This window comes from Aulonocara sp. 'chitande type north' Nkhata Bay, linkage group LG23 (assembly GCF_057382095.1).
Source record: "Aulonocara sp. 'chitande type north' Nkhata Bay isolate Kocher_YH1m ecotype deep benthic linkage group LG23, A_spYH_male_GT1.1, whole genome shotgun sequence".
Taxonomy (NCBI): Eukaryota; Metazoa; Chordata; class Actinopteri; order Cichliformes; family Cichlidae; genus Aulonocara; species Aulonocara sp. 'chitande type north' Nkhata Bay.
The window spans coordinates 15,340,223-15,364,748 of record NC_141365.1 but is presented as its reverse complement, the minus strand read 5'-3'; the positions used below and the strand labels follow the sequence as shown (position 1 = coordinate 15,364,748).

Here is a 24,526-nt window from a genome sequence, read left to right as displayed (position 1 = left end):
TCCCATGTTTTAGCTGGCCTCATCAGCTGTGGCATATTTTTTATTTACTCTGCTGTGGTTTCATTCAAACTCGTCAAAATCTGAGCAGTAAATTAGGCGCTACATCTATCCCACCGAGCATTTTATCCGTTGATTAGAGGTCTAAAAGATTCTAAATGGTCCGTGGCAATCAAGACTGAAATTGGGTTAAATGTGAAATTAAAAAGTGAAATTAAGTTGATCTTTCGATTCGATTGGACTTTTGTGACACAATGTCCAACTGCGCTAAAATAAATGAATTGTTGATAATGTATCAATACTCTGCATTCACTCATTTGGCTAAAAATCTTCCGTCTGCGTACCCAATAAAGGAAAGAGTAAAAGTGTCATGACTTCAACCAAACAGGGGATTTCAACAGCCATTTGTCGGAGTAAATGTCCTAATATTTGCTAATATTTGCTAACATGGTGCCACAAGTGAAAGAAGCACCTGGAAACCAAATGTCCCTTCTGAGAGAAACTTCAAAAGAGAGCTGGCTCTGAACCAGAGGCAACAAGACTGTTGGTTGGACTCTGATTGTGCCTGATACGGAGATGAAGGCAAGATGTAAGCTAGTGGAGTATTCTTGCAAAAACATTTTACAAACGGGCTTTCACAAAAACCAAACAGAAACTGATGGATATGACACATGATCTAGAGGCTAATTTGCACAGAAATGAATACATCTGTGCCTTGAATTGTTTGGCTTGTCTTTGGTGTAACTTGGGCACAAAAGGTTTTCAAAAACACTGATTTAGATTTGGAAGGTGCAAATGAATATGTTTAGTAAGGCGACCAAAGTGTATCAAGAGGGGTTATTTGAGTTACTTCTGCACTCTTATTAGCAGTCTGGCCATTTTGCTCTGACCTTTGACATCAACAAGTCATTTTCTCCCAGAGAACTGCCGCTCTCTGGATATTTTCTCTTTTACAGACTATTTTCTGTAAATCTTAGAGATGGTTATGTGGGAAAATCCCAGGAGCTCATTAGTTTCTGAAATACTTAGACCACCTGTCAAAACCCAACAACATTCAGACTATCTTAAATCATCATTCTTTTACACTTTGGTGCTCAGTTTGAACTTCAGCAGGTCATCTTGACCATGTCTAAATGCTTTACTGGACAGGGTCCTTCCGTGAAAAAGGTGATCCATTGCGTTGTGTTTTTGTCGATGTGCATGTGTCCATAGGAACGTCTGGATAAAACACGAGACGCCCTTTCAGAAAGTAAGAGGCTGAACCACATGCTCGCAGAGCAGAACCAGAACCTTCAAAGAGTCCAAGAAAACTCAAACTTTAATATTTCTGAGCTAGAGAAACATAACAGAACACTAAAGGAGGTGAGTCACAGTGGTAGAAGTGTAAGCAAATACAGGTACAAAGGTCAAGACACTGTTTTGATGTGTGGTTGATTAACTGTGTCCCAGAGCCTAAAGCAACAGCAGGAGGCTGAGCTTCAAACCTCCCAGCAGCTGCACAGAGAGAAGAAAGAACTCCAAGAAAAGGTCGCCAATCTCCAGAGCTTCTTGCAAAAGCTCCAGAGTGAGAGAGCTGAGATCGAGAAGGTGGTGACACGCTTTGGTAAAGACAAATCTGCACTTAGAAAGGCGCTGGAGAAGGTGAGCTGATTGGCCTGCTGCACAGTGCTTTCAAACACTGATTACACTTATCAGCTTTCTCCCCGAAATTCAGAAAGCTCGGTGAGATTCTGTGTGGCTGTTGTGTCAGTGTGTAAAAATAAAACCTGAAACAATTAGCATTAAAAACTAATACATTTTGGCAAGTGCTATACAAATAAACTTTATTATTTAAACAAGGGATCACCAAAAATGCAAAACAGGAGAAACATCCATAATCTTTAGTTGCTTTACTTCTTATTAAACCCTGAAGGGCCAAAGCTTTACTTTAGGAGCTAACATGGCTGAGTAAAGTTTTTTTTTTTTTTTAAGATTGTGTTTCTCATATCAGTGTAGTTTCCTTTATTTATGAGAGATGTTCTAAAATACTCTAATGTCATTATTTATGGAATCTAAGTAATTTTATCCAAATCCATCATATTTCCACCTGATCTTTATGCCATACTGTTCCACTGTAGAAGGGATGTATTGCCTGAAACTACACCCGCCTCTGAAAGCTACCAACTGTTTATCCAAACAGAGACCAGTACCAGGGAGATAGTATTTGGGTATCTGGGCAACAAACAGTTTTCCAAATAAGCAGCAAGTTTGTCCGAACTCTGGTTGCTCTGGTTGTCAAACGAACAAAAAAACTTGGACTTTTTAATATCTCTTAATGTTTCTGTAGTTCTGTTAGCCGTGATGCACGAATGCACAAATATATTTTACACAAAATCCCCATTATCCTCGTCACACCAGTGGACCGGTTCCTGTGAAAACTATGAAAAGTTGTAAGAAAAGTAAATTGATAGATTTATAATGTTTACAATTAAAAATATCACAACAGCACGTGTAAATATATGTGTGGGGTTACTGGAATGTTAAAGTCAGTCGATCAAGACACGGTATACACGAGATTTCAGTCAGGTGTTAGAATACACTGATTGTTAAAAATGTTTTACTTGTGTGTGTGGCACACAAAACCTAATATTATAAAGCTGCCAGCCTTAACAAACACAGGGGAAAACACAGATGCTATAGTTATAAATAAGCATGAAAGAGGATTATTCATTATTTGGGGCTTTTATGTCATAAATCAACATAAAAGTAAAAAAAATAAGAACAGTTGTGACAAATACTGAGAATGAATCCCAGTTACTAAAAAGCAAAAAGCTGAAACAAGGCATTAAAGCCACGATCTTAATTCTTTTTTTAAACCCAGGCCCTAAAGTATTACTCTGCTTTTGGTCAGTGGACCTAAAAGATATTTTTGCTGAATATGAGGTAAAATATCTGTAATATACGAGGAAGCCAAACCACAATTGGCTTTAAATGTAATTAAAGACTGCAAATTCTACAACTGCTGGAAGCCTTTGTGTGACAGCAGCCAGGTCTGAAGTAATCCACGTTTAGTGTTGGTCAGAAGGCTCCTGGACCAAGTGAAGACATATAAGACACATAAAAATACTGAACACTGTCTTTATTATTCTGTAGTTTAGTGTTATTATTTCCTGAGCTTTCTGTTTGCTGTAGAAAGTCATCCCAAACTGAGGGAAATACCGAGGTGGACTGTGGGAACCGAGAGGCTCTGTGCTCGGCTTCTGCTACACCGATTACAGGAAGGCACACGGGTGCAGAACAATCATGGTAAAGTCGTTCACGTTATGTCACCCTCGTGCTGTTGTCAGGTGGAGATGGAGAGGTTGAGGAAGGAGGAGGAGGCAGCATCTGTCGCCAGAGCACGAGAGGAGCTGGAGCAGAGGGTGCGGAGCCTGGAGCAGCAGCTGGCTGGAAAGCAGAACGAGATGCAGACTCTGCAGGTGAGAAGCTCCAGGATTACAGCAGAGGACGAGCAGGGGCTGCACTGGCAGCACAAACTGTTTTATAGGATCTATACGTAATCCTCAAACAATCCAGCTGTTCCAGCAACTGAAATTATGGTTATATTTTCATCATTTTTAATGGCTATGTTGTTTCTCATAGCATCCTGTTTCCTTCATCTATCACAGACAATCTAAAGTTTTCTAGTGTTCATAATGATGATGTTAAAAACTCCAAATAAACGGAAAAAATCATTTCAGCTGTCATCGCTTCAAGATACTGAATTTAATTGACACTGAGTCATTTCTGTGCACTCCATCGCTGCTAGAGACAGTATGAAAGATTGATTGGTTAGTGTAGTCAACTCAATGCGATGAGCAAGGGTTGGATCTGACTTTGAAACCACACACCACACACACCCGGGATAATCTTTCTTTCTGGCTCTAATAACAACTATAATTTACAAAATGGACTTCATGTTTTACTTAGTATGACCTGAAAGTAGAGTCCATAAACTCATCAGAACATTTTTATTGTAAAAGGATTGAAGGACAAGCAGTACCAGCAAACAGTTTCACAGCAAATATCATAAAGACATTTAGTAGATTGAAAAGGAAAATTACAGCGTCGTCGCATGTTTTTTATCATTAAACAAAAAGTAATTTTAAGTGCTTAAATAATGACTCACCTGACTAACCTAATTAAAACGACTCTAAGATGATGTTTCTGAGATAAATACCATCCATTTTCCACTGGTGGGTCAGTCTTGTTATGACCTACGATGTACATACTCATGTACATGTACATACATATAGAATTGACTGGGCTAACTCAGTTAAGCCTTTCTGGACCCAAAGAAGAAGACTTTCCCATCTCAAAGTTCAGGAGTTAAACTCTAAGTTTGTGGTTTCTGGAACAGGATCCAGATGTTGTACAGCTGTGGCATTCAGGTGTGGCAGAGAGAGAGAGAGAGAGAGAGAGACGGTGTCTTCCATAAAGAAGCCAAAATGTCAGTGGATCTGACAGCAGCCTATAAAGACACAACAAAAGAAATGTGTAAATCAGAAAATGCAGAAGTTAAAGACAGCTGCCTTCCAAATAATGTGTTTGTAAAAATTTGTGATCAGAGAACCCCACCAGGAGACACTAAAAGTACACAAAAACCCGAATTTGACCTTTTCTCTCTGTGTTTTCAGTCTCATAATCTTTTCTGAATTGTCCTCAGGCCCACATCTCCCAGTCAGAGCATGCTCACGCACACCGCCTCCTGGAGGTGACAGCACGCCACCACCAGGAGTTGGATATGGAGACGGAGCGTCTGAGAGACAATCAGCTTCAGGCAGAGCAGGCTTTGGAGAGCAGGGAGAAGGCACATCGACAGAGGGTCAGAGGCCTCGAAGAACAGGTATTTTAAATCTACCTGTGAATGTTTTCTGTGTGATTACAGATATTGGTTTTTTTGTTTTTTTTTATCTGGGGTTTTTTGCAGTTGCTGGCGCTCAAAGAGCAGCTCGATCAGGAGACGAGAAGACGACAGGCCTATTTCAATCAGATGCTTCAGCCCGGCGTGTAGTGAGAGTGAGAGCGTGCTCCTCCGCCTCTGTTGGCTGCTTCCCAACAGCGTTACGTTTCAACCTACATCTCCATACAGAGAAACCCACTCCTGCATTCGCTCCCACCTCGCACATGTGCACACAGGATTACATTAATCCAAAGGAAAACTCAACAACAACAAACAAAGAGCGTTTTGTTTATAAGTGAACTGGATGTGCCAAATTGTTTTAAGGATTTCCTCTGACTCACCGCAGTTGGCGTTTCTAAGTCTGCTCATGCTGTGTCAGTTTTCTTGGTTCATACTTTCTTCTTTTTCCTAGATTTTTTTTTTATTTTTGCAAACTCATTTGTCATATTGATCATGTGAATCCCAGTAAGAATATATATGAGTGCAGATCCAAATATTTAGAATAGTCATTTGCAGATTTTAAAAGATTTTTTCTTAGGATGTCAAAAAGACTAAATAAATGAATGTTATCATGTGTGGTGTTTGACTTAATCAGTACTAATGGTGCAGAAGTTTTGATTATTTTCAATAAACTAAAGCGCAGTTTCAAAGTTTCACAATAGTGTTGGCTCTTTCACGACGTGTGAGTTTTGCACTCTTACAGCATTTGTGAATTTAGTGTTTCTTGTTTTCCTGTGTGAGAGAATGACCTTCTGTCGCTGTTGCCATAGATTTCTGTCAAAGATAGGTGCACACTCCTCATGATCCTTTAAAAGTTCACTGCCACTTATCCTGTAATCATCCACAACCCTGAACTATCGCAGTAGCATGTTTTCATTCTGACTTTGAGTATCTTAAACACCAGTAACCCGTTTCCATTTTCTTCCATTTAAATTCACACTTATTTCCCCAACAGTTCACACACATGTCTTCTCACTGTGTCACATAGCAGGAGTTTCACTGAAAGGGGAAAATCCTGTCAGTTTCTTTAAAGCAGCCCTTTGATTACCATAGATCCGCCCAGTGCTTATCCAGTTACCGGCCTCGTTCTAGCTATTGGCTAGAAGGAGCTAATTATGCAAGGTAGTGAATCCCTGTGGGGGAGGTGGGGCCAAAGCTGAAAGAACTCCTTTGGCAAGCAGAATAGAGCTTTTATTGAGGATATTTCTAAGCTGACTATCAGGGACCAAATCACTGGATTGTTTTTAAAAAAAAAAATCTCAGCTGAATCAGGTTGCTCCCCCTCTTTCATTCCTTTCCTTCGTTTCATTTCAGTGAGACAGAGTGTAGCTCATGCAGTGCCCAGCAGAAAGCAGAATGCAAGGAATCTGCAGTATTCCCCTGTCTCACACAAGAAGCCCAGTTCACCACTGAAGGACAAGTGAGGAGAACCAGAGAGCAGTCAGAGGAGGATTCAGAGGGAGAACGTGCGGTCTTGTCTTGTTCTGCTCTGCTCTGCTCTTGTTGCCTCAGGTGTACGCGCTCCTCCCTCTCCTCCGCTGTGCCTGCTGTCAGCTCCATCCCTGGGTGGCTGAGGCCATGGTGCTGGTGCTGGAAGCCCTGCTGCCCTGCTTCTGCACCCTCTTCTTCCTGACCCTGCTGCCCGGCGTGGAACCTGCTGTGCCCCTGGAGGACTTCTACCCCTTTGGCCGGGACAAGGGGGACTCCCAGACCATTGCTCAGGATGACGGCGGCTCCGGGCTCCTGGAGATCTCTGTTGCATTCCCCTTCTTTGGAGACAGGCACACAGGACTCTATGTGAGTACAGAGGAGTGTGTTTCTGCTGATGTGTTTTGAAATCACTGGTTATGAGTGTGCATGCACTTGGTAGCTGGAAATTGGATCTGAAATGTTGTGGATTGTATAAGAGCCTCAGGGAGCTGAGATGTGGCACACAGCCAAATACTACATTGCGGTACCCTCAGAGAATTTGTATACGTTCATGTAGAATATCGCGTTTTCCCCTCACGGGTGTAATCATACTCCTCTGTGACTTTCTCTTTACATCTGCCCCTTTCTGCACTCTGAGGTCCCTCGAGTGCACAGAGGCAGAGCAAGAGACAAACTATTAGCAGCACAGTGGTAACTCCTGTTATAATAAATCTGAAAAGAGCTGTTAAAGGAAGTGACAGTTTGTGTTCTTACTGTCGCCGCAGCATCTGTGAGTGGTTCTCTTTTCAGAAGGAGCGAGAGAGCGGAGGGAAAATATGCACAGCAGAGAGAGAGAGAGAAACAGCACTCATGGGAGGAAGCCCAACGGTTTGACAAGGATTTTCGCACAGCACAGTGAAACAGCCTTTGATCTGCCTTTGTCATGTATTGGGTTCGGTTCCAGCGCATGGAAAGGCAGAACTCCCTTAAATCAACACCACCTGTTGTGGTGAGGCATCTGCGTTTGCGCTTCATATCTCCCCTTCCTCCCTCTTCAAACACTGGGCGAGGGAGGCTGAGGAACCATGGCAACAATGGGCAAGGTCAGAGGTTGTTTTTCTAATCTGAGCGTTTACGCCACGAGCGGTGAGGTCAGCTCCCTCATGTGGAAAAATGTAAAACTCTCCTGCATCTAAACGCAGCGTAAAGACAGAGACGCGATGTTTACGAGCACAACTGCTGGCACTTCTCCTTTAACAATACTGATACTCTGCAGTGAAATTAGACAAGATAAGACATGTTGCTGTTTGCTTGGCTTGTTGATCTTAGACTGAATTATCATCTGATAGAGAGATAACAATCTAAATCTGAAAAATGTGCTGTGTTGGTAGTGATGTGATACCCCGTGGCTCTTGCTTTGCGTCTCATTCTGAGGTCAGAGAAAGCAAAAGCAAATTATAGAAACCACTTGAAATTATAGTCACGCTTGTTTTAAAACCTCACCTGAATCCATTTAACATGCGCTGTAAAGCAGGCAGCCCACAGGGCAATATCTGCCACCAGAGAGCTGCTTTGAACAGGTAATATTTCAGTGAGTACTAAAGGGGTAAATTTGTATGAATAATTTCTCCCAGGACTTTGTTCCAAGCCTCTGGGCTACATGGAAGCTGCAGAATCAGACTGGTTTTAGATGGTTTGTGGGCGCTGTCACGCTTCATTATCATAACTGATTCTGCTGAGCAGTAAACATGCCTCGGAGCGTATTTCTGAACCAGGACGTCTTGTTTGCAGGAGTTTCCGTAGATTTAAGGATCATCACAGCCATGCAGCGCTTGTTTACAGATACTTTTAATGTCACCTAAGATACCGACTTGGTCCCACTCCAGTCCCATTTCTGCCTCGTAACCAGGCTGTCCCTCTGTTACGGTCTGTGTCAGGGAGTTTTCTCATGTTTCTCTCCTCCTCCGGGTCCTCCCTCCCCTCCTCCCTTCCTCCCACGCCTCAGATAACATGGCAGGGGTCTTCCCCCTGGAACTGTCCAGCTGCTTTATCTGAGAAATGACCAATCACTTTAACATAATGCAGATGTATCTGCAAAGAATCTTAGAGGGCTTCTAAACAATGCGTTTCATGGATTAACTACTCTTACGGATGACCGGCGTAAACACAGCGAAGGAGCACATCCAAGGTCAGAGAGGAAAGAACACAAGTTTAAAAGCAGATGTGAGAATAGACGGGCACGATCAAAGGGAGTTAGTGCAGAGAGAAACTCTCATGGATAGTGGAAAAAGTCCCAAGTCTTTCAGTGGATTAAATAGACTGTCACTGGAAATAAATGCACGTAAACAACATTTCAGTACATTTAAATGTTTCCACCGAGAACGTTCTACAGCATATCTGTATTTTTACAGATTACACATCTGCTAGTGCTGATCTGGTCTTCTGAAGAGCACCAACACTTTGTACAGTTTCATTCACTCGTTTCACTCACCACCGTGTATGGCCCAAAGATGTGTGCGTAGAGTTTTATTCTTTGTACTCTGCATGGGTGCATTTTACATGCATGTGTAGGATGAGAGATGTGTGTTATATTAGAAGCAGTTCATCCTCCAATGGAAACGATTTTTCTGCACATACTTAAAAACATCTTAAAGTGTTCAAGTGAATGATGCTCTTTTAAAGAATCGGGCTTTTGGGAATACACTTCTTCTCTTTGTTGCAGAGAGTTAGCGGAGGAGGCTGATGCCACTTTGAAGCAGTTTAAGGGAAATGTCTCTAAAACTAACACTTACTCACAATGGGAGTACTTCAGCTACAGCAAAGCTGGAGTATTTATTTGTTCACAGGTAATGCATGACCCAAAAATAAATGAAATGCCCCACTGTTCACCGGTGTGTGTAGGAATGTCCCAACAATGTTAATCAATCTCAGCTCATGAGGAAAAACTTTTGTTAGTTTTGTTGATGGAAGAAGTCAAGCATCTCGTATTTGCTTAGTTATGGCCACAGTGATTCTTTCTGAGATTCGGGACTTTTATTCGTGATGACTGAGCAATGCCTGCGTGCTCTTGCACATGCACTACACAAAGGTCAAGTGTGTGGTGGTGATTGCCCGATGAATGCCTGGCCTGGGTGTTCCCAGCACTCAGGATAAAACAATACAGTTCTGTATGTAAGAACGAAATGTAGGCTTTTTCTTTGGCAGTACATACAAAGCAACAGATTCGACTCCAACTCGTACACGTGTCAAGTGCCCCCAAAAAATACTGACTCTTAATATTTTTTTGTGTGGAGACAAACACGTTGCATTAAAGCAATGTAAAAAAAAAAAATCTACTACACGCACAAAAAAACGGGTGAGGTCCAAACACCAAGAAACATAGAGCACAATCAATCTTATGGTGGCCCTCACGAAAAACGTCATGACAGGAAGCAATCATAAAAATATAGATTTATTTAATCATCATGAAAAAGTCATCAAAATACAAAAAGTAATGCGTTAAAATGTTACAGTACACTAAAGAATCGTATACATGTATATATTGATCACATTCATTTTTTTAACTGTCTACAAAAGCATTATAAGCACAAACCACATCATGAATAAAAGTGTCAAACCTAAAAATCTTCTAACAGTGAGAGGTTATTGATAGTTTGCACTGATGACGACTCATTGCGAAACACATTTACTTTGCCCACAGGCAAGATGAATGTGACGAGCGACACAGGGCTCTGACCCGCGCACTCATTGGCTAACAATGTTTTAATCTGTTTCTGGATTATCGTCCTTTCTGACACAGAATGGCCAAAATTTACAAAACAGACTTTATGTTCCATTTAGCACGACTCAATATGAATCCCCACAGTAGACTTGTGACTTTTGACCATTAACATCTGGTAAAGGCCCTCAGCGACCCTGAATTGGATAAGTGGGAGAAAATGGGTGGTTGGATGGACCCGAAATAAGTGAATGAGGCCATAAACTCAAAGGAAAGTGTTTATTGAGGTCAGGGCTGAGGGACATTATCCCATAGACTTCTAGAGGACTGGAATCTTTTTCCAGCCACAGGTATCAGCCCCTGGAGGCCATTAAAAAGAATGCAGTTGTAAAGCTACATCCATCTCTTATACTGTGTATGGTCTTCCTCAGTAATTGATTTTTGTTAGAAGAATATTTAGCAGTGCTGGTATTCTGTTTGGTTTTGTATGTGGCAGAATGTAAAGAAAAAAAGACTGAAGGTGGGATATTTCACAAAGTGTGAAGTCAGCAGCTGATTTTGGACTCTGCATTTTGAAACTTTAATCCTGGTGTTTTGGTTGCCATCATTTTTGGTTATGTTGCCAACAGAAGTGACTAACTCCAGTATCTAGTATTTTAAAAAAGCCCAATGTAGAAGAGGGAGAACAATGAAACCTTTATGTTTCCCAGGATGGGAACAAAATTGCCACAAAATTAGACATTTTAACATGGAAGTCTATGGGGACTGGGTCACTTTTGGAGTCAGCCTCAAGTGGGCACTCATGGAGTTGCAATTTATGGCTTCGTTTTTCAACCCAAGAGATTGCTGCTTGATTGTAACCTGTAGATGACAAATGAGGTCCTTGATAGAAGTCATTTTAAGCTCTTGCACTTTTAACTGTATGACTGACAAATTAAGACTTTATTTGAGTGCCTTTACGTATATATTACACCAACCCTCCACTTCACCCGTTCTGTGAAAGCATTTCAGTGCTTCCCTGCAGTTGTCGACAGGATTTATTGCCTCGCTCTAAACTCTTTGTAGCATAAGGTGAGCCGGGGCTAAGGAGTTACAGGCCAAGTGCACAGACTGTAGACTGCAGTCACTTCCTCTGGTCTCGTCAAATAATTGGACAGGGTTGTAGCTGTGAAACCTCCGTTTCTGACAAGGAAAACTAATGTTTTCCTGAGCCGATCCATGGGCACCTTTTTCATTTAGGGGTTTGCTTTGGCTTGACTTAAGCCAGATGAAAGTTTATTTTACTACATAAATTGCTCAGCTCTAAAGAAAACCACCCAAGCAAAATCCTGGATGTATCCGGCAAAGAATTCCCAAAAAATAACAAGAGCGTTAGGAAGAAGCAGAAAGAAGTGGCACCGTTCAGAGTGAGAGTAAGAAATATGGGGCGAGAGATGCTTCTTACAAGGTTGAATGATCGCACCACTCTTCGGTCTGACTCTGACCTTGGTCACGTTACAGCGCAACACATGGCACTGGCTTTGAACCCATTCACTCTCCCACGAGTGTGATGTAGGAACATCCTTCTCCGGTTTGGTACAATCTAGTTAGAAAACGCAAGCACAGGAAAATAATGCGATATGATGCAAAGCAATAGGGTCCCAAGTTCATTTTTATTCCTCTGAGGTCATTTTCATATTAAAGTAGCATTAAAAAAAACCCAAAGAAGTATAAATACACTTCTTTAAGCCGTTCCAGATGCTACAAGAGATTCGATTAGGTGATTAAACATATTCCAGTATTAGAATATACACTCTATTTAGTGTTCATGACTTCCTACACTAATTCTGCTGTAAGATGATTCACTTCCAGACCGCTGCCACCACAGGTCTCTCATTAGTGGGCATGTGGGTGTGCAAGGTTTGTAATTCATGTGCGTCCTTCCATTCCTTTAGCGCTGTGCCCTCTCTCTTGTTTTTCTCCCAGTATCGGATGGCGCTCTGGCTGACCTCCGGGCCCTGCCCCTGCACTCGCTCCAATGTTTCCCCCCCACACATTGGCCACATTCTCACCACATCACCCTGGTGCAGAGGGGAAGGCTGTGGTCGGGCAATTAACTGAGCCCCCGTGCTGTGCCAAACAAAACTTCCTCTGCTGTTTTTACAGCAAAGTCCTTCAAATTATGGTTTTCATACATGCGTGGAGCAGAGCTGAGCCATCTGACGTTGCTTTGTCACTGTCATATGCAGCTCGGCCTGAATGTTAAAAGAGAGGTAAAGTTCACGCCAGAGTTTAGCGGAAACAGGGTTGGTGCTATGAAGGGAAGAATCTCATGCTGTGGGTGCACAGAAATAATGCATGAATGAAAGCCTTTCACACGGATTCAGCCCTTTATCCCGCAGAACTTTCCTCTCCACTCAGGTTTAATCGTACCTGTCAACATCGGGATTTGAAAAAGTTTTTCCTGCACTCTGCCCAGACCGTCCCTTCACCCCTACCACTGGCCAAATAGCCTTACATCAGTGGTTCTTATACTTTCGAAGCCAGGGAACATTTACAAGGATGCTCTCATAATTCCACTTAGCTGGTTTGGGTTTGGCATCACTTGATCATGAAGACTGACTCAAATGTTTGTCCATGCTCACCAGCTAGCTAGCAAGCACAAATCCAGATACAATATGATGCTTTAAGAGCTACAGTGCTCCCAGTTTGGAACAGCAAAATGATGGACTTATAGATAATTACTTTGTGGACCACTAGTTTGAGAACCATGATCCTACATATAGACAAGGATTGGAAGACTGAATATTCAGGGATTGGGTTCACTAGTTCAACACAACTCCTAACCTTTCCTAATGTCCAAGAAAAATTTCATTTTTCAGGAATCAGGAGAACATGAATTATACTGGGAACAGTGGCTTATTTTAATTTTTTTTTTTTTTTTAAAAAAAGAACAACAATTAATAAATTGTAAAATTATGTGCTCTTATGTGGGCTGATCCCCACAGAGGTTACTGCTGGAAAGCACCAGTTTCATTTTGTGTGGGTGCAATTATCTTTTCTGAACCCCAGCTGGTGAACACTGTGACCCATTTGTATTATGTCATTTAATGAATAGTTGGGTTTCAGATCCACTCTTTTTTATGCACAAAGTCTGCACAGGTAGACTCCTTCCTAAATTATGCTTAATTTTCTCACTTTCTTATTGCAGTGTCCCTTCAGGAGGAGAGTATCCTAGCTATTATCCCAGGTGTTTTTGTGGCTACAATTGAAAGACCTAATGACAGTCATGTTGCTTAATTGAAAAGAGGACAGCTCAGAGGAAAGCTGAATGTGTATGTGATTGTGTGTATTCAAAAAGGTGACCACGAAGAATGGGCAGATTGCAGCTTTTGTGCAAATTTCTCATCCAAACTTTATAATAATTTGTAACAACAAATTTTATAAAAACGTGTCCACCTGAATTTCTGAGAACTAGTTTCAGTGGCCTGTCTCATTCTTGGTTCCAGGGTTAAAGTTTGAACTTTGAGCTGAGCACCAAGCAAACATACATACATACATATATATAACAACATTATGGATAATTTAGCAGAACAAAGTTCTGATATTAATGTTATTTCCAATGCAGCTGGAGACCAACTAAACGTGTATACCACAGAAGAGTCAACTGTGCCCTCTGCTCTCTGCTCTGACTGTGTCATGAGGCTTTCTCCTTTCAAAGCGGTCTGTGAAGAGCGTCACTGTCTCTGCTCTTTTTGACACGTGTCAGGTTAGGTATGTAATGTCCTCTCTGTAGGTTCTCCTGGGCAACTCTAGGGAAACTTAGTTTTTAATAAATAAATGATCCTGTTTTTGGCCTCTAGAAGTCCAGCTGTTTCGATTGTAACGATATAAAAGAAAGAAAATCCAGAAATAAACCAATAAATATATATTTTTCCTGATTATTAGTGTGACTCTTGATGTAATATCTGATGACTTCCCAATCAGTTAATCAAGTGATTAATTCATTACTTTACATATTTTAAGAAGCTTATATTCTGCCATGCAGTAGAACATCCATGCACATTTCTCACAGGGGACAGATTCGTTTACCTGGTTATTTTGCTGCGGGCAAATGTATGGATTTACAGACCGTGAAGTTCTTCCTGCTGTGATGACTTTGCAGGTGTGTGATCAGCAGAAACTGGGTTTTTTCAGCTGCCGTCGTTATTTGAAATAAAAGTAGTGTCTGTTCGCTACACGAAAGTGCAAACATCCGTTATGGGAACTTTCACCACCCCATGCTGCTGTTTATTTTGTGAGGTCAGAAATGCTCCCTCCAGCTCTTCCTCAGCACGCTAACCCCACCAAGTCCTCCAAAGAATTCACAGTGGTTAAATCTGATATGTAAATCTATCAGTTTATTACTGATTTAACTCCAGCTGTTCCTCCGTCTCAGGTTAACAACAATGGCCTTGTGTCCTTCCTGAGAGAGGTGTCGCAGTTCACACCTGTAGCTTTTCCAATCGCTGGAGACAGAAGGGTCGTGGCGCCGTTCTGGGCTGATGTGGACAACCGTCGAGCCGGGACAGTCTTCTACAGAGAGAGCCAGGATCCTGTGATCCTCAGGAAGGCTTCGGGTGATGTCAGGACGTACTTTTCAGAGTTCCCCAACTTCAATGCAACGTGGGTCCACATCTCTACATGGCATCAAGTCACCTTCTTTGGAGGAAACTCTCAAACACCAGTATGAATTCTCATTTAACATCCTGCAACCATGTAGACGCAGTACAATGAGGGCCTATCATGCTCATTTCCAATTCTATTTATTTATTTATTTTAAATCTGCATTCAAATGAATACAATCAGCATGAATTTATTTTGTCTTCTGGAATGGTTTGTGCCAGAAAAAGGTTTAGAAATAATGTTTAAGGGGCAAGTTTTGATTGGTTGCCCCTCAAAAACAGAAAGTTTGAACAGCAGGTTTGTGGGACTAATGTGGTTGCATCTTAAAGATCCAAAAGTAGAAAAACAATTAGCTGAAAGCTTGTATAGAGACGAGCCACCTCCTGCTGCCCATTAGCAAGAATGCAGATTGAAGGCACTTCTGCTCTTTGTTTCATCTTTTATCTACAGTCTTTTATGAGCTGAGTGTTTAGAGCAGTCTGAAGTCTGAGCTTTTAGTTCACAGCAATTGCTTTTGCATACACTGACCTCATTTTTGAAACCTTGACCATGTTTAATATGATCATCCAACAATGGAACAGGAGATACATGGCAGAGTATAAGGAAAAACAGAATTAGCCCTCTTTAAAGTGTCTTTAGGGTCTAGATAAGTGACTCTTAACCAGGGATATAGTTTGGTTTCTTGAGTCTTACAGAGTAGTTTTATATGAATGGCCTGAGTAAATCATCACCTTGAGGATTCTGATTCTTACAGAATTTCCTAGAAATCAGGAAGCCATTTATCTGAGCCTGTTTCTCTTCTCTGCAGGTGAATACTTTCCAAGTGGTGCTCATTACAGACGGAGAGCTTTCCTTCACTATATTCCAATACAATAACATCACTTGGACCACAGGCATGCATGCCAGCAGCGGAGGAAACCTCATTGGGCTAGGCGGGATTGCAGCACAGGTAAGGTCACATGTTTATCTGCAGACGTTGTACCTCCGGTGTGATACGCTCTCCGACAGCATTAATCTAAACTGTAATTCAGCTTTTTTTCTTTTCTTTTCTTTTTTCTTTTCTTTATTATGTCTGCCTCTTCCCAGGCAGGTTTTAACGCTGGTGATGGCAAGCGCTATTTCAACATCCCTGGCTCTCGCACAGCTGATGTCGTAAATGTTGAGGGAACCACCAATGTGGGCTTCCCGGGCAGATGGGTCTTCCGCATAGATGACGCAAATGTAGAAGTGGGAAGCTGCAATAACTCTGGTAAGTGCTGGTCTTTGGGGATTAGTTCTTCAAATCCACTTTGTTGTCTTAAGGAAAGCTACTGTGCTCATTTTAGCTTCATTTTAATGTTCTTGGACTCAGATTTGCATGATTCATAGCTCAAAATAATCCTTATTTGTCTTATATTGGACTTTGGTGCAGCCCTTTAGTTCAGTGTCCTAGTCTGGAACAAACCATTTAGCTTCTTTTCTTTTTAAATAAAAGAGACTAGAATGTGGTAAATGTAGATGTTAGATTATTTTCCCTAACACAGCATAAACTTAGAGCAAGGCCTGGATAAGTAATAGCACTGGTGCCGGACACCATCTAAACAGGTAGACCTCACAAGTAAAGCAGAGATTTAGGTATAATAAACAGACACAGTGATCATTTCCACCTCCTTATTTTTATGAAGAACCTTACTAGAGTTGCTTTGCATGATTTATAGGTAAAACAATAATCCTTCTTTATCTTTATCTTTATTGTTACCGTGTCCCCCAGCTAAGCCACTGCCTAAAACAAAGCTGTTTTTACATAATGTTTGGCTTCCTTTTTAGCTCTTTGTTTTTTGGCTACATCTCAGAAACTGAACTCTTTCACAATACATGACATCATACAGATCCAAGAGTTAAAAAAAATGTTTTAAAACTGAGTGTTCAGAGTCTGAAGCCTGAGCTCTGTGCTCACAGGGATTACTGCACATACTCTGACCTCTTTATTTCAAACTTTGGTTTATGTTTAATATGACACAAGACTGGAACAGTACATATATATGATTTAAAAAAAAACAAGGAAAAGCATAATGCCACCTACCCAGATCTAAAAAACAGATCTAAAACAAATCCTGTCATTGTTAAATTGAATCTAAGGTAAGTTTAGCATAATTAATAAAGTTTTACACTAGTTTTTACACAAGGCTCATCGTCGTGATTCCTCTTGGGTTAAAGTCGTTTTCTAATACAGCCAGATTTTAACACTAAACTTACAAAAGATTAACTAAACAGTTCCATCGACCTCCTTCTGCAGCGTCAGTGTGCCCACACCTCCGCCCATGCCTGAACGGAGGCCAGTGCATCGATGACTGTATTAAAGGCAACCCCTCCTTCACTTGCTCCTGCTTGGCTGGCTTCACCGGTCGAAGATGCCAAATCGGTGAGTTATGGTTCACACTGCTTCCTGTTCTGTCGCTCTGCACATTGTGAATGACTTCCTGACTACCTGAGATGAGGAAAATTAATGTCAGCAGATTTTCTCTGCCTCACCGAAGGGACACCTGGATAATTCCTTAATACCTGTATCAGTTTCTTCTCATTACTTGACCCTGACAAGAGGATTCTCTCAAATTAAAAATGTCATGCTATCTCCTCTGTGTTTTGTGTTCCTGTCACTGTAGATGTCAATGAGTGTGCCTCACAGCCTTGCCAGAACGGAGGGACCTGTAAAGACCAGATTAATAGTTTCATGTGTCAGTGTCCACCTGGTTACACTGGGATTCTTTGTGAAACAGGTAAAACTGACACATTACCATAAAGTGGTATCTTTTCCAGTTGATCATTCATATTTGCAACTTTAAAAATGTACTTTTAACTTAAATGGAAATATATTTTTTATTTAAAATTTCTCCTATTGATCTGGAAGAAATGCAGTTAATTTAAGTAATACATATTTCATATGTCATGCTATCACAGAAAAAGTTTTGTGTGATGTCTGTGGTTTGTTTATTTGCTACAAAGCAGAAAAGCTGAAAACTGCTTATTTCAAACCGTGTGTGAACTGTGGAGTGCCGCACTGTAATTGCTCCAGTTTAGCATTTTCACCACAGAAAAGGTTGAGGGGTTTTGTTTTTTTAGGATATCTTGGTCCAGCCTCTCTGGAGCTTCTGTGCTTCTTCCCACAGTCCAGCCTGTGGAGATGTATCAGACCTCTTTTAATACCTTTCGCAGCCAGCAGCACATACTTGGAGAGTGAGGGGAACAGTGTGGCGGATATATTAATCAGCTGAGTAAATATTCCATGAGCGTGTCTCTCTGTTTCTCTACATGTGTGTGTATGTGCGCACGCTCGTGTGTGTGTTGCAGACATTGACGAGTGCAAAGACAGGCCGTGCTTCAACAACGCGACGTGTGTACGAGGCGCTGGCGCTTTCACCTGTGTGTGTGAGCCGGGTTACACTGGTGTCCTGTGTGAGACAGGTGAGCGGGGGGAAAGTAGGCATCATTCTCCAGAGGAAATATTTTCTGCTGCTTTCTACATCAAACTGAGTCTTTTGGCAGATGCTTCTTTCCAAAGAGCTTCCCAGTCTACCTAGACAAATGGGTTACGGTTGAATGGATTTGCAAACCAACTGGTTTTTTTTGTGGGGGGGGAGAAAGTTCACCAAAGTCACGTCGGCCTCCAAACCAAAAACCTTTTTTTACTAGTTCTCTTTAATTGTTAATGAAACTTGAATCTAATGGTGGATTTAATAATCGAGCTCAGCACAGCTCATGAGTTCTTGTTTGTACATGAGACCAGATTATTGTTAATCCCACACACCTGGTCAGTGAAACTGTACGCTTTCCGGAGGGAAGCTCAGTGCTCCTAATCCAGCAGAGCGTCTTACTCAATAATGTCTCGTTTTTCCCCCTGACGATTAATAAATCTTAATGACTCAACAGCAGATAAAGCTCTCGTGTCTAATTAAGTGGCTTTTGTTAATCCTGCAGACATAGACGAGTGTGAGTCGCAGCCCTGTCTGAATGGAGGGGAGTGCATCGACCGGGTGAACAACTTCACCTGCACGTGCCCCGCTGCTTTCACTGGGACACTCTGTGAGACAGGTGAGCAGAAGAGCGTGTTCAGAGAAGAAGTTCTTGACATAACCTTCCTGTTTAGCTTTCCGTTACGTGGCATTTATCCAAGTGGGTCGAGCACAAAGGGGGAACATTTTTAGGTCTTTTGGAGTGTTTGTAGCTGAGCTGCTTCTCCAGTGTTCCAACATTAGGAATTTCATTCTATTGCCACAGCAAATATTTTCATCGTTCTTTATCACACAGTTTATTTGATGAAGTCAAACAAATGTGCCTTAATAGACATAAATCTTGACAAGAGTAAATATAGCCTTAAATAACAGACAGGGTTACGGTTTTTTTTTATAAAGCTCAGCTATGAGAAACTCTAGTGTTTGGGTCTGTTTAAAGAGCTCAGCAGTTTGTTTGTAATTGAGATTCTGGTCATGGATTTTTACATCCAGAAATATCACTTGTGACCCTAAATACTGAGAAGGCAATGTGTTTGCTGACAGCTGTGTTCAAAAAGGATATGTGAAAGTATGATAAAACATCCCTAATCATGAAGGAGAAAAGTGTGCCAGTTATTTATCGGAGTATGAAGGTTAGTTTCCCTGTGATGAGGTCACCGCTGTATTTATTTGTCCATCCTCCTCATTTCCACAAACTCCAGCAGCAACATCGAGAGCTGAAAAGTAAACCCGGTATCAAGTGCCAAAAAACTTGCAGTTCCACTAATGTCCACTAGAGGCTCTAAAATGAGTCAGTCCCCATAGATTGTCATGTAATAATGTCCAGATCCTTGGATTGCTGTGACCTGGATGACTGAGAGCCTACACAGACATATTTTACTGTGATTATTTTTATGTTGGCTTGAAATAAAATATCTCCCTCTGCTGGTACTGTAGCTTTCTGCAACTTTCTGAAACTTCTGCATGTGTGTCCTTTTCACACTTTGGAGAGGCAAAGTGTGCAATTAGACACAGTGGACCGGCGTGTCCATTTCATGTTTTGCCGTGACACTGCATTGCGCAGACATCTGATCAGCATCTGTTTATCTCAAATTTTAAGATGTTTTCCACTTGAATATGGTGGTGCTGAATCTGTGATCCCTTTATGAAATTTTCTTAACAACAATTCTAAAATGCAGGAAAAATCAGCATTATTTTTTTATGTTTTATCCAAGGATGTAAAGGGTAACGGCGACTAAGCTACAGTTAAACTAAACATGACATTATTATGTGCTTAAAAAACTCACTAAAGTAAAATCAGGTACCTGCATGTGTGTGAATCTTCATAAAGATTTTAAAATTTCTTAAATATTGAAATAGGGTCCAGAGCCCAATCACTAAGCAGTAGCTCAGAGTCGCTCCTCCACATCGAAAGGAACCACTAGTTCAGCATCTGACAAGGATGCTTCCTATGGGAAAGACCCATCACACTCTAGCAAGATGATGGAAATGGCCTGACTTTTAAATAACACCCTTGTAGTCTTACTGTCCCCTCAAAGCCCCCAGAAGAACTGAAGGAGGCGGTGTGGGAGGTCTGGGCATCTCTGCTTAAACTGTTGCCCCTGCATCCAGAACCCTGAAAAGTGCCAGAAAATTAAAAAGAATAAATATAAATAAATAAAATCTGGTGAAAGATATAGTTCTAATGTATAATATAGCTATAATGCTGGCTGTTATGACATTTCATTCATGCCAAACGTACTGGAGTTGTCCTATACGCTCATTTCAGAGTGAGGTAGGCGGTAGGTGAGGAATTATATCTGCTTGAATGAACCACCTTTTAAAGGGCATTCCTGTCTCCCCCTCTCAGAGCTGCTACCAGTTCAGGTCAACCCCACCGAGGCAGAAAACCAGACAGGTAAAAGCAAGCGCAGCTCCAGTTAAAGCTTTGGCAAAACGTTTTCTCATATTATTCACATCACAGCGTTTCACGTTTTTTCATCTCCAGCCTCGTGTGAAGAGCTGGACTGCAAGAAGAACCAGATCTGTGAATACACCAGCTCGGGAATCTACAACTGCACGTGTGTTCCAGGCTTCTACGGTGACAACTGTGAAGGTATTGTGCAGCTGGCCCGGCTGATGCTCACTGCAGGCAGCTGGGCAGGTAGAGAGGCAGACTGGGGTATTTGAAGAGGAGCTGTGCTATCCCACAGGAATTTGGATCCCTGCCCTGGAAGAGGCTGCTGTGATGATGGATTATTGTAATTATCAAAACTGACACGGCCTCGCCCAGTTTATTACGGGAACCAGTCGCTTGATGTTGTGAATAATTGTTTTATAGCACATTTTATTAGTTTACCAACAAGAGGAAGTGCTTTGTCTAGACTTAAAACGGCCTCTTTATGAGTCAAAGCTGCTCTATGGTATTCAGGCCATTTCTGCACACAGAGCTGCTGAAATATCCTTCCGCACCGCTACTTGCTTCCCTGCAAGTTGCACCACTCCTGTTGCTTCAGGCACAGCTGCTGCTTGCATAACCAGCTTAATCACAAAATATGTAAAACCCCGCCTAATGCTTCTTTTATAAATGCATATTAAGTCATTTTGTTTTAGGGAAGAAGAACAGCAGCAAAGCTAATTCAATCTCCCAGGAGAGGCTGCTGACACCGACTGATAGCAGTTGTTGCGAGGCTTTATTTCACCCACTGAAAGGCTCTTTAACAGCATTTGAGCCATTGCAAATGCATGCTACTTCTCACCCTTGAGCTGAAATAACTATCAGTGCTTATATAGGCTCTCTTAAATCTCCCAAATACTTTCCTGCCTGGCTCACTTGGAAGGCACAGCGGAAAAAGGAGCACGATCCTCCAAGGAAGAGAAAGTAGTGGGACGCAGAAGTGCCTAATCAGGCTCCCAGATCAAAGCGCCTGGGCCGCACAGGTGGCCAATGAAAGTGGCTCTTGCAAAATTAACAATCCATTAATTGCCCTCGGGGCCTTAAGTTTTGGTCACAAAATATGCTCCATATCATCAGAAAAATAATACCCTCCACCGAGCTCCCGGGACTTCAAAGTGGAGCGGTTTAGCCGCGATACGGCCGCGTGCTTTGATCCACTGCTGCAATTAGGAAGGAGAGGAAAACACAAACATTCTTACAATTTGTACAGAGCGGATGTGCAGCGCGCTGACTGCTAATCTTCTGCTGCTGTGAGCTTTTTTGGAAAAGATTAGGGAAAGAGAAATGACAGCGAATCAATACTTAGTTTACAGTATAGCAGATGAAAGACACTTGGTGCACATATGCAAGCATATGGTGCACATGTTGACCATTTATACCTTCTGTCTATGTTTACACTTGGGCCAACACTGAAAACTTCTTTTAAGTGCATGCTTCTAAGCAGCTGGAGCAAACTTTCCAGCTTTGACTCCCTCTCCTTCTCTCTGTGTGTTTGCAGACGAGTGTCTTTGCCAGAATGGTGGCGTCTGTGTGGACATCAACGGGACCTGTGAGTGCCCTTCAGGCTATACGGGGCTCTACTGTCAGTTCGGTGGGTATGATATGTTTAACCCTATCAGGTGTCATAAAAGACCTTCGATTACTTAAAGATCACAGAAGCAGGGTATATCCAGAAAGGACCCCCCGTGGTTTCCCCACACTAGTGCAGTTAATCGTAAAATGCCCAGTGGCAAAGGATGAGAGCATGTAAAGGGTGAGTGGTGGAAACTCTAAAGATTACTCAAGTACAGCTTTTTATTCTGATTTCTTCTTCTACAGCACATTTTGTATGCAAAATATTGCACATGCAGTTGGATTGAAATTTGGTTGTATTGTTTTTATCCCTCGTAACCTGTATGGGAGATATATGCGTGAAATTTTATGGGCTGAAAAACACATTTAATCTCTGCTATGTTTATGTGTTTTTAGAGATTTTAGTTAGGAGAATAGTTTTTAAAAATGTCTTTGTCCACTGGAATTTAGCTGGCAGATTGTCTGTTCTAATAAATCTAATACATCCTTCAAATTATGAAGTTTATTGTTCTTTAAGTCAGCACCATGTGTGACATGTTTTAATTCTGTTTTTTAATGTGCAGCCCTTCACCCTAATCAGTATGTCTTTTTTATTCAAACATGCTGTTTTTATGTTTCTTTTATGCATAATCAAATGTTCTGATTTTCTGGGGATTTCCTTGCCTTGTTCTTGGTTCTCTTGGTTCTTGAGTCTCATAGAAATGAAGCAGAAGTCATTTTTCAAACACTTTTTAACCCCTCTCTCCCTCAGAAGTGACCCAGATGCCATGCAGTAACGGCAGATCGTGTCCTGATGGAAATCCGTGTTTGGAGTACGGAGGAGCGTACCTGTGCACATGTCAGACGAGAGTGGAGCTGGACCACAAAGACTTTTACCCCTATGGTAAGAGGCTCAGGCACCAACCCAACAGCAGTGTTAGTGCGCGAGCAGCTGGTTGCTATTGCAACAAAACACATTTTTTATTCACTTTAAAAGAAACGGTTGTATTTACGACGTGGGGAGAAATTTATAGATGATTGATGCTGTTATTGGAGGCGCTTATGAGATTTTATAATTGATCCAGTCATAAAATGACAAATAATCTGTGTTTCCTTTTAAATCTGGACCGAACCCATGTGCTTGAATAAAGTTTTCCCAGCGCAGTGGAACACAGTCAAGTCTCGGTGTGTGTTTTTCAGTACAGCCCGAATCGGTCTGCGATTCCTCTCCCTGTCTGAATGGCGGCTACTGCTATGAGCTTGACGGAGGCTACACCTGCGAGTGCAAGTACGGATACTGGGGGAAGAACTGTGAGAAAGGTAGTACCATCTCTTTTTTTAAAAAGGAATGCTTGTGTGTGAATTCATGAAGCACCGTGACAAAAACATCCTTTAGGTTTGTGCGTTATTACTGCGGGCTCAAACCCAAATGCAGCTTTAAAGCACCAGGAAACATGCCATTACTCGTAATGCTGCTTGAAATATTGCAGCGCTGAAAGGCTTAAGATAATTTGTACTTATGGCTGAGTTATGAGCTATTTTCCTGAATTATGATTTGAATTGCAATGTACTGGAACAGGTTTATTTTGTGTGATTAAAAGCTGGAGTGGTCTCTGCTTCAAGGATTCCCTTTTCCCTGTCTCCTTCCAGTTAGACTCAATACCTGTGCTTCTGGGCCCTGTCGCAACGGAGGCTCCTGTAAGGAAGAGGCTGACAGTTACCGATGTGTGTGTCCTTACAGGTTCACAGGAAAACACTGCGAAGTGGGTGGGTGCCAACCTTCCACTGTAATTTACAAACTTTAACTCTCAAATTTACGTGAAAGCAGGTACAGAAATACACGGCAGTCCTTTCATCAGATAACCTTGTCACTAATACATCTGTTTAAGTGTCTTTTAAACCGAGCAAGTCACTTTAAAGTCTAACCATTGTAATACTGCTTAAGGAAAAGTGCAGAAGTATCACCAGTAAAATATATTTGAAGTATGTTCAGTTCATTTTAATTTAATTTCGGTTATAAGGCCCAAAATGTCACACGTTTAACTGAAGTCCAGTCCTGGAGACATCTACATGCCAATATCAGATCATCGAGTAGGAGCCGGAAATCCATCAAATCTTTAATAAGCTAAAGTTAAGGTAACTAAAAAAAAATAGCATTTTTTTAATGGTAGTGAGTGGTGGACTGTCCACTGAGGGTATGAGGGTATTTCCAGGTGGCCTTGGCGTCATTTTCCCCCTGGTGTAAACGTCAGGAGGAACGAGATGACAAACTCTTCAAAATCCAAACCTCTGCTTCGACTCTCAGTCTTGCTTATAGACTTATAAGCTGTCTGCTCTCACTACGACATCCTTAGCGTGTA

At 41.6% G+C, this 24,526-nt stretch overlaps 2 protein-coding genes across 8 annotated transcripts in view; both read left to right on the top strand.

Moving 5' to 3' along the window:
• Positions 1–6,370, top strand: part of crocc2 (ciliary rootlet coiled-coil, rootletin family member 2) — a 44,245-nt gene extending 37,875 nt beyond the window's left edge. For 3 of the 6 annotated variants that reach the window (XM_086281923.1, XM_086281919.1, XM_086281918.1), the window contains exons 32-36: positions 1,210–1,359; positions 1,447–1,638; positions 3,324–3,455; positions 4,682–4,861; positions 4,946–5,533. In XM_086281923.1, coding sequence (XP_086138049.1) covers positions 1,210–1,359; positions 1,447–1,638; positions 3,324–3,455; positions 4,682–4,861; positions 4,946–5,029 — 738 coding nt within the window. In that variant the 3' untranslated portion in view covers positions 5,030–5,533. Of the gene's footprint in view, positions 1–1,209; positions 1,360–1,446; positions 1,639–3,323; positions 3,456–4,681; positions 4,862–4,945; positions 5,534–6,232 lie in introns of those variants that run through there. The other 3 variants (XM_086281922.1, XM_086281921.1, XM_086281920.1) reach the window with 3 other exon arrangements.
• Positions 6,371–6,482: 112 nt separating this feature from the next.
• The window catches only part of sned1 (sushi, nidogen and EGF-like domains 1), a 30,942-nt gene continuing 12,898 nt past the window's right edge, over positions 6,483–24,526 (top strand). For both annotated transcript variants that reach the window (XR_015127089.1, XM_086281924.1), the window contains exons 1-14: positions 6,483–6,715; positions 14,464–14,751; positions 15,499–15,639; positions 15,777–15,939; positions 16,966–17,091; positions 17,333–17,446; positions 18,018–18,131; positions 18,645–18,758; positions 20,529–20,576; positions 20,667–20,774; positions 22,114–22,206; positions 22,939–23,070; positions 23,367–23,486; positions 23,817–23,933. Coding sequence is in view for 1 of the 2 variants with exons in the window: in XM_086281924.1 (XP_086138050.1) it covers positions 6,497–6,715; positions 14,464–14,751; positions 15,499–15,639; positions 15,777–15,939; positions 16,966–17,091; positions 17,333–17,446; positions 18,018–18,131; positions 18,645–18,758; positions 20,529–20,576; positions 20,667–20,774; positions 22,114–22,206; positions 22,939–23,070; positions 23,367–23,486; positions 23,817–23,933 (1,897 nt within the window). In the remaining variant the exon portion in view is untranslated. The remainder of the gene's footprint in view (positions 6,716–14,463; positions 14,752–15,498; positions 15,640–15,776; positions 15,940–16,965; positions 17,092–17,332; positions 17,447–18,017; positions 18,132–18,644; positions 18,759–20,528; positions 20,577–20,666; positions 20,775–22,113; positions 22,207–22,938; positions 23,071–23,366; positions 23,487–23,816; positions 23,934–24,526) is intronic.